Source organism: Ictalurus furcatus, chromosome 24 (genome assembly GCF_023375685.1).
Source record: "Ictalurus furcatus strain D&B chromosome 24, Billie_1.0, whole genome shotgun sequence".
NCBI classification, from domain to species: Eukaryota; Metazoa; Chordata; class Actinopteri; order Siluriformes; family Ictaluridae; genus Ictalurus; species Ictalurus furcatus.
Genome location: NC_071278.1, coordinates 17,987,048 through 17,996,788, shown reverse-complemented (window position 1 = coordinate 17,996,788; position 9,741 = coordinate 17,987,048). Strand labels below are relative to the sequence as shown.

General features: G+C 38.0%; 2 protein-coding genes across 2 annotated transcripts; one reads left to right on the top strand and one right to left on the bottom strand.

Annotated features, from left to right (window-relative positions):
• The first annotated feature begins 594 nt into the window (after positions 1–594).
• On the top strand, positions 595–2,810 carry chrac1 (chromatin accessibility complex subunit 1). Its single transcript, XM_053613128.1, has 3 exons — positions 595–741; positions 940–1,066; positions 2,712–2,810. The coding sequence occupies exons 1-3, from the start codon at positions 604–606 to the stop codon at positions 2,786–2,788; spliced, it is 342 nt and encodes a 113-aa protein (XP_053469103.1). The 5' UTR covers positions 595–603; the 3' UTR covers positions 2,789–2,810.
• Positions 2,811–4,032: 1,222 nt separating this feature from the next.
• Positions 4,033–8,315, bottom strand: si:ch211-57n23.1 (uncharacterized). Its single transcript, XM_053613474.1, has 3 exons — positions 8,231–8,315; positions 6,047–6,526; positions 4,033–4,473 (listed from the first exon to the last, which is right to left on the bottom strand). Exons 2-3 carry the CDS (start codon positions 6,514–6,516, stop codon positions 4,332–4,334), a joined length of 612 nt encoding a protein of 203 aa, XP_053469449.1. The 5' UTR covers positions 6,517–6,526; positions 8,231–8,315; the 3' UTR covers positions 4,033–4,331.
• Between the last annotated feature and the right edge of the window lie 1,426 nt (positions 8,316–9,741).

The following is a 9,741-nucleotide window of genomic DNA, read 5'->3' as shown; positions in this document are numbered from 1 at the left end:
TCACACAGCGTAAAACCAGCTTTTTCATTGTTTTATTTATTTACCTACAGACCTAAGATGACTTATTATACTGTTGAATCTGCGATAGTTACTTATAGTTTATCTTGTTTTTTTAATTGATACACCATTTTACTAATTCACTACATATTAATCCTAAACACAGTATATGCATGTGAAATCATTTACGCATTTAATGTGTGCTTTAAAAAAAAAAAAAAAAGGCTCCAGCGTACGATAACCCTAGTGCAAACGAAGGAATTTACGTGGACCTGGCAACATTGAAAAGTTGCCGGTGAAGTAGAAAACAGCTTTGTGATTGTGGCAAATGTAGTTCCAAGATGTAAACAGACTGCGCTACATAGTTAAAATACGCTTATAAAGCTTTCCAGTAAACATTGCCTGCAATTACTAAAACAATATGTTAACCTTTTATGACCAATATACGCACGGACGAGTATTTTCGATGAATACAAAACCGTTTTTTTTTTAGAACGTTACAGCTTTATTTAGTGACTACAAGACTACATATCCCATGTAGTCATTGGTTGGGCATTTTGAAACCCTGATGATGTACTTCCGGTAAACTGGACAACTTTCAGAAAGATGGAGAACAAAGTTGAGCGTGCGGCTAATGCGAAAAACGTCTCTCTGCCTATTTCACGTGTAAAATTAATAATGAAGAGCTCTCCGGACGTGTCGTGTATCAATCAGGACGCCCTTTTCTTAACCACGAAAGCGACGGTAGTAGTTTATTATGGTGGACATCAGCTGGTTTAGCTCTGACCTCATTCCACTGATAGACTGGAGCTAACTGTTAGCATAAGATGTTAAATTGAATGACAGCACTTGAAATGAAAAGCACTATTTTGTGAGTCGATTGTAGTTTGATTTTAGGCACAAGATTCATTCATAGTTTGAGTTGAATGTGTGTTGTTCTAGGAGCTTTTTGTTCAGCACTTGGCTTTGACCTCATACAATAATGGCTCGGGAAAACAGAATGGTACCCTGTCCTACAGCGATCTGGCTAACACTGCAGAGGAGACAGAAACATTCCAGTTTCTCACAGGTGAGAGCTTTGTGAGGGTTTAATGTGATGTAGACTTCGGACAGAGGTATGGGTGCAGGTTTTCATTCCAGTCAAGCAGGAGCCACACCTGAGTCCACCAGTTTAATGACTTGAGCTTGGTTTTCAATATTCAGTGTGGCTTCTGCTTGCTTAGAATGAAAACCTGCATCCACACCATCCCCTTTCCAGATAGGACTGGACGCCCCTGAATTATGATGCTTTGTTAAATTTGACCCATAGACACCCAAGAGAACGATCAGTTCGACCTGAATCTTATCAGATAATATGTAGAGTTTGATTTATTGATGCGTTTTACAGTGTGTTCCATCAGACATTAGTGTAGTGTGGTGCAGCACAACACAGTTACTAATCTGAATCCAGACCCATGGTTAAGTACCTGTAAGAGGAGTTCTCTGAAGGTTGTTAGGTTAAGTGATATACTGCTGAATTTGACAAAAATACACACAGGCTTATAACTGATGTTGTTTCTTGTCTACCATACAGGATAAACTATTGAGCACAGAGAGTTTGTTGTACTGACAGCAGGCACACCCAAACAAAGGCAGGGGGTGCCAATACTTTAATCTTTGCATGCCGATTTTGTCACAGTGTTAAAGTACAACAAAAGTACAAACTACAAGAACTGTAAATGGAGTTCTATCAGGCATGTAGTGCACTACGTATGTCTTTTTGTGTGTGTGTGTGTTGTACACTATGTAGTGAGCGAAAGCTGTTAATAGGTAGCAGTTTAGGATTTGGCCTGACTTGCCTATGGTGGATTTTATATCGATCACAGGGATGTAAAGAAATTTAGCTAAATTTCAGCAACAGAAAACTTGATGTCTCAAAGTCATGAGATAAAAAAAAAAAAATTCAAAAAGAGAGAGGAAATAAAAGGTGGACTACATTTACTACTGAATATTGCTGTTCTGAAATAGGCAGAAAAGCATTTTTTTTAAAGATGATTCTGTGTGTTGGACCAATTAATGATCTGCATCATTTATAGCTCTACGAATATCTCCCTGTTTGGTATACGTGGTACCCGAGTAAAAACCTTTTATACCATTTACACACGTCAAGCAAAAATGCATAAAATAGCCAGATATGAATAATGAATTTCTCACAGTTGAGCAAACATAAGCTAATAACCAATATGGTGTCCAGGATTAAGTCCTGATGAGCACACAGATCAAGCATGAGCACATAGATTATAGATTACGTATGTAACATTACTGTTTTTCGAAAACTGCACATGCTGGGAGTTTCAAGGTCGATATGTAGTCACACTAATGACAGTGATTCCTCAGCGGTTAAGCCTTTGGGCTACTGACCAGAAGGTTGTGAGTTGAGGTTGTGAGAAATCCCAGCACCATCAAGCTGCCACTGCTGGGTATCCTGGCTGACCGTGCACTCTGACCCCAGCCGTCCTAAAGATAAGATGTGAACAGATATACATATGTAGATGTATGCATGCTATCATGTGACAATAAAGGCTGTCTTGCCTTGATCAGTATGGGTCATCATATTGAACTGTTAAAGTTGCAAATATAGATCAGATAAATAAAAAAAAAAGAGAGAGAGGAGAGAGTTTATAAAAATGTTGCCTTTCCCATGTTTAATACTCCCACTGTTTCTCCCTTCTTAGATATTCTTCCAAAGAAAATCTTGGCTGGGGATTATCTGAAGTCCCTGGAGAAAATGGAACCAGAAGAAGACAACTGATTTTTTTTTTTGGGGGGGGGGGGGGGGGGGTTAGTGCATAAACAGGAACTGTTACTTCAACATCATTCTTTAAAAATTGTTTGTTGATAACATGATGTGAACAAGTACAAAAACATAACATTCCTCACAACAGATAGCAGATCAGGACATCTCACTTAAATAAAATGTGTACAGTTCCTCACACCTTGTGGTTCAAGTGATGATATACAGTTGTTGTTGTTTTTTTGGTATTCTGATATGTAGTGACCTGATCACCACAAAACTACCTGTAGTTCACACAGCAAACTGCAAGGCAGTGGCCATTTCAAGTGTTTCATACATTTATTTATGTTGTAAAACTGTTGATTTGCTCCTACAGCTCTTGCATTTTTGGTCTTAAATGGGTCAGAGTCTAACATTACAGCTGCTTTAAAAGCAGTCACTCAGGGTGTAAACACTTTCATTAAACGGGCATTAAGATGTCAGTGTTGTTTTTTTTGTTTTTGTTTTTATACACCTGAAGATAAAAACTCTCACTCTCATTGTGCATATTGTACAAGTGAAATAAATACTTACAACTGATCTTTTTTTTTGTGTGTAACTATTTCGCCATGATATATTTCTTTACAATCTGTGTTGATCAGAAAGATGCACAGACTTCCTGCAGGTTTAATCACTGTCCTTTACTGTAGATCAGAATTAGCAAGTACAAGCAAAAGTATACCACAGTTTGCTTGTACTTTTCTGCTGTTTCAGCTGATGGCATGCACTGAATTTCAAAGTTGTGAGTCTTTATACTTGAAATTTGTGTAACACCTTAAGTTTTGTATAGTGTACTGTATGATTTTGGGTGTATATTTTTCAGTAAATAAACCTTTGGTTTCTTATTCGCTCAGCTTTGGTTTCTTTCTGGTCCTGTAAATGATTTGCTGTTTAAGAATGTTGAACTGCCAAATCATGCCATGAAACCCAGCACTTTTTTTTGTTGAATATTACTTATTATAAATCATAATATTGCATTGTTATTTCCCTTATGAGTAATCATGCTGTCTTAGAAGAACATGGACTCACTTGTGGAAGAATGGTGGGTGACGTTTCATGATGCACTAATATTTTTATATATATATATATATATATATATATATATATATATATATATATATATATATATAGTGCATATCAGTATGCACTAATACTGGTATTAATACTTTACTAATACTAATATTAGTGCATATCAGTATACATCAGTATTTATGACATTTTAAAAGCTTACAAAAGCAATTTGGTGATTTTTATGTTTATTTATAAAATATACAAATACAGCTATCAAGCAGCTGGTGTAAAAAAAAAATTAAAAAAAAAACCGACATAAAAATATGGAAGTACTTCTAATCCTCTCTGAAAGGTATCTTAAAGTAAGCTCTAATGACATCAATACAACTTCATATCACCTACTCCTAACATTGAAACAGAGGTATAATACAATAGTGAGAGTCATGCTTTAGGTGTAAAATCCTGCTTCCTCACAGGCATGCACTGCAGTGTAAAACTGCTGCAACATCATTTACTGGTTCAGTAGTTGGGTTAGTCGATGTTGTATGGTGATCAATGTCCTCTCGAGTTTAGAGAGACGCTGCTCCAGAAGAGCTGCCATTTCTTCTCTGCCATTAATGGAGTTCATGGTGTTTGCAATCTGCTCCTTTAAACTGGAATGAAGAGAGATTTTACTCACTTAATTGACTTAATCGTTGTCGTTTGACTGTCAGTGTTTGAAATAGCAGCCTTTTATAACTAAAACTGAGAAATCTGAAAATAATTGGAACATTATCACCTAATTATTTACTCAAGTAATGTTTGTTACATATTAGACTTTCGTCGCATTTTCACACCTCTGATAAACAGCTTTTATAAAGCTTATGAAAGTGTTTTCATTCACATTTATCTTATGAACAGTTTTTCAATGCAATGCATCTCATCACCTACTTGGCAGTTTACCTGATGAACAGTTATGTAACAGTGGATATAAAAAAAGTCTACACACCCCTGTAAAATGAAACTCAAATAAATCATGTCGGATCTTTTTCCACCTTTAATGTGATATAGCAACCGACACAATTCATTTAAAAAGAAGGAGACATATTTTAGGAAGAAAAAACGTAGAATAACCTGGTCGCACTAGTGTGGACACCCTGCTATAATGGGGCACGTGAATGTACTCACAATTAAGCAATCATGTTCAAACTCACAGTCAAAAGTAATTATCATAAACCTGCCATCAATTAAGTGATTCTGATTAACTGCAAATAAAGAGGAGCTGTTTCTGTAGGACATACTTGACATGTGACAACGATCTCTTGTGTTCTTCACATCGGGTAGTGTGGTTAGACAAAAAAAAAAACAAACAACAAAAACACCCAAGCTCACCTAAATCACCCCAAGTCATGTGGCAAAATGTGTTATGATCTGATGAAACCAAGATAGAATTTATTGGGCATGTCTACAAAACAAGACAGCCTGTCAACCAAAGAATACCAGACCCACAGCGAAGCATGGTGGTGGAAGTATCATGCTATGGGGCTGCTCCTCTCCATCTGGCACTGGAGCTCTAGCCAAGATAAAGGGAACCATAGATAGTTCCATATAGCAAGTGATTTTGGTACAAAACCTGCAGGTCTCTGTTAGACAGCTGAAGATGAAGAAAAATGTCATCTTCCAGCACAATAATGGTCCAAAGCACAAATCCAAGTCGACAGAAGAACTGCTTCAGAAGTAGATCAACATTTTGGAATGACGCAGTCAGAGCACAGATTTAAATCGAAAATTTTAGGAGCCTTTAATTCCTTTTTACATGCCAAAAATTAATCCTTGCACATTTGTAACAGATAAATTGTTCACACAGATTGCCACATATGCCTGAAAGCAGCTTCAATTTAACACCATCTACCCCCCGCCCCCCCAAAAAAATAGTTTTTCATCAGAATTTTGTTGGCTGTTACAGTATATCACATTACAGTCATAGAGGAAAAAGGGATGATTTTTATTCTAACAAATATGCATTGTATATGTGGATATAACGCATGCATATGCATATGTTGTTGCCTCACAGCTCCAGGGTTTTGAAGCTAATCGGCAACTTTAAATTGCTCCTAAGTGTGAATTATTATGGCGTCCCATCCAGGGTGTATTCCTGTCCAATTTTTTTCTCCTTCATTTTATCCGGAAGGTACGCAAACGTTTTCTCTCAACTGTACTTTTTAATATGGTAGAGATTCAATTTACCTTGCAAAGGTATCATGTTCTCCACCCTCCTTCCTCTTCTCATCCAGGTCAAGAAAAACCTTCTGCATGGATTCTACAGTCTGAGAAATGCTCAGGTGATCTTCCCGAACCCCTTGGACATCCATCATGGCCTGCTGCTCATAAGAGACTCCTCCCTCCTCCAGACCACTGGCCTCAGCCACAGCATGGAGTGCTGCTCGATTCTGCAGCACCAGCAGACGCGTCTCCTTGAACTCCTCTGGCCCTGCTATGTCTTCCCAGCACACAGGAGTGGACGGTGGAAGCCAGAAGCGCTGACTGCAGTTTACAACATGTCCAGGTGTCTCTGTGACAAAGGGACTGTGAGCAGGGAAGCTGTGGAGTAGCTCATGCAGGCCGGAACCCCAGTCCCAGTCTCTGTCCTCTATGTTCACATCAGTGCTGCCTCCAGTGCAGCACACATTGAGAAGGAGCAGGAGAAACCATGCCATCCTGCTGCAGCTAAGGAAAAAGAAAACACTATATTCCCAGTCCTGCTCCTGAGAAATATTAGACTTTTTTCTATCTCAAGGGTTCAGGATTCATTGGACGATTAGGGTCCTATGCGTCCTATAAGGGTTCTACTTTCTGATACATTCTGATAGCGAAACACTCTGTTGTAGGGTTTCATATAAAACTTTTAAGGGTTATACCAGACAGACGTTTTCTAAGAGCGCAGCGCAGCAACATTTTTATATTTGCTGTGTGTATATAAAATGAAAATTGTTCTGAAGTTGGCTGGTGCTCTAATGTGAGTCGCTTTAAAATGCGTCTAATTAAGGAATTCCTGGCAATCTGGATAAACACACAATGCTTTGTGTCAGCAGGCCATTTAACTCCATCTTGCCATCCGAACTGTAACGCAAAATTTATGCCAGTGTTCCCAACTTAGTGATTTTGTGACTAGATTTGGTGATTTTTTAGACCCTTTACCGACTTTATTTGAAAGAAGAGCCGAGTGACAAATCTAGTGACTTTTTGAGCAGACTATGATATGGCTCTCAGTTCACAAAACAGCTGCTGGTTATATGTATCGATAGAGCAGGCTCACTCGACTCACTACCAGTGTGTAAAGACTGACTGAGTTGCACTTGTATGAGTCATTGTTCCCAACAACCACTGATCACCATTGTTTCCCAGTGACCAATCACTGTTTTCCTAGTAACCACTGATCATCGTTTCCCAATGACCAATCACTGATGGCTGTTATTTGTCCCAACCTCGCACTTCTTTGTTCTTCATTTTAAACTCTCTTCTTGGTTATATTTACAAGTAACAAAAGGGAGTTATTCCATCTGTACCCATTTCCTTCATATCTATTCTACTGCTTCTTTTTGTATGTGTTCTTGATTTAACGTGCGAAGTAAATAGTTACTTTCTTTTACTCACTTTAGTGTCATGATAAAGGACTTTTTATGATAATTTTTTTTTTAAATAAAAAATCTACCCTGCTGAAAAACAAAACAATAGAAACCATCACAGAAATTCTAATGGTTTTCGCTACAAATACCATTACAAACCATCAGCCTACCATTACCATTATTGGTCCATAATGGTATCCATTATACATAACATGCCACCAATACAAGGCAACAAATTACCAGTACAGACCCACAGGGACCATTACAGTTTCCATTAAAACCAATACAATTCCCATTATAACCATTAAAACCATTACGAATTCTGTCAGTGTTTCTATTGTTATTATTTTGCATTCTGATAAACCTTCCTCCTTCACGTAGTACGTTTTGATATGCAAATGACCATGACCTAATAGGTAAATAATTATATGACGTCATCCGGTGACTTCTAGTATGCATTACATACTTCCCCCTCAAAAGAGTCGGCAAGAGTGATACACAACAACTCAGAACTGTGTTAAAGAGACACTTCAGCACCGCATCTCCACCTGCCTGTCTGTCTGTCTGTCTGTCTGTCTGTTACCTAGACCTTAATTTCATGCTTAGACTTTAACATCTAAAACACTAGCGCGTGCTAGTCATTTATCTCTCACTCCTCCGTCTGTTATTTATAGAATTGTTGATAGACCCAACAAACACCAAACTCTGGAAACTGAACATGATACTTGACTGAATGGATGTCCAATTTATAAAGAACAAATTGTTGGCTTTTTGAATAAAGGTTATCAGAGGTTTATGGCCTTACCTTTATTGAGTGAAGTGAGGCGTTGTTTGCTCGCTCCAATGGGGCTCTCTCTCTCTGTGTGTGTGTGTGTGTGTGTGTGTGTCTCCGGTTCTCACAGCTGGAAAATCTGACTCGCTCTCACTGCACCATTTGTGTGCCGGTATTAATTAACCCTCAGAAGCACATGGCCAGTTATGATATCTGAATGTGGTGTTTAAAAGCTGCTTGAAGAACAAACACCACAGCAGCCGGAGCTTCTGTCACTGGCTTCGTGGAAATTCATTAAAGTATAATCGCTTGCAAGTGTTTAAATCCGATCTCACGACAAAACCGTGGAATGTCGCATGAATTAAGTCGTGAAGAAAAACGACGAATACATTTTTAGCCGCCCTTATCGTTATCTTGTCGTGTTTATGTTCATATCCATGTATGTTCTCGCCTGGAAACCTGAGCTGTGATCATTTGGCTGAAGCTTTGATCGAGGAAAGAGCTGGGCTTCTGAGGGTTGAGAGTTTTGCTCAAGGCTCAGGTTTATATTACAGTACACATCCAGTTATTGGAGAAAGTCAAACAGCAATCTGTGTCTTCAGAGAATTTCAAACATTTTTCTACACGAACTGGTTCATTTATAAATGAAATTACTCCTGTATATGTAAACCCTGCTGAAAAAAAAACCAAACACACAAACAAACTAAACAATAGAAACCCTCATGGAATTTGTAATGGTTTTAATGGTTATAATGGGAATTGTATTGGTTTTAATGGAAACTGAAATGGTCCCTGTGGGTCTCTACTGGTAATTTGTTGCCTTCTAGTGGTGGCATGTTATGTCTATCATTAAGGACTGATAATGGTAATGGTTTAATGGTCGATGGTTGTAATGGTATTTGTAGTGGAAACCATTAGAATGGCTGTGATGGATTCTATTGGGGGTTTTTTTCAGCAGGGAGGAATAAAACATCATGGTATGCGCTGTTATAGGAAAATAATCAATGAGGAGGTGACTCTTTTCCAGTAGTCCCAAATTGTTTTGTTTGTCGAATACCACAGCCATTTCTTCCTTTATCAAAGAACGACAACTCATACTTTTTGTCTGTTTATAGTTAAATTTAATTGAGTCAACAAAACAAGTAAGTTCGTGTTATCACTTACATTACAAAAGCTGAAATCAGTTGTTTCCAGCCCAGCCTCTCTCTGTCTCTAGAAGTTAATAAGACAAAACAGTGCAGCTTGTTACCATGAGACTACAAAGCCGTCTGTCCTGATTACTCTAAAGTGTTGGAAAACTTGACGTTACAGCTGATACAAAGCTCTGATACTGGAGACGCCTTCCAAATATGCTAAATGTCTCCTCTCAGAAAACCTAATCAAATCAACAAGCGGTATCAGCACTGTGCTATAATTTTATTTTCTAAATCGATGTAAAACAATAAATCGTAGGGTATGTGTTTATAAAACTAACAAAATTGCAAACTATAAACAGCCCTTGTTGATTGTTGTCCTTCCACTTTAGATTATCACTAACAGTTATC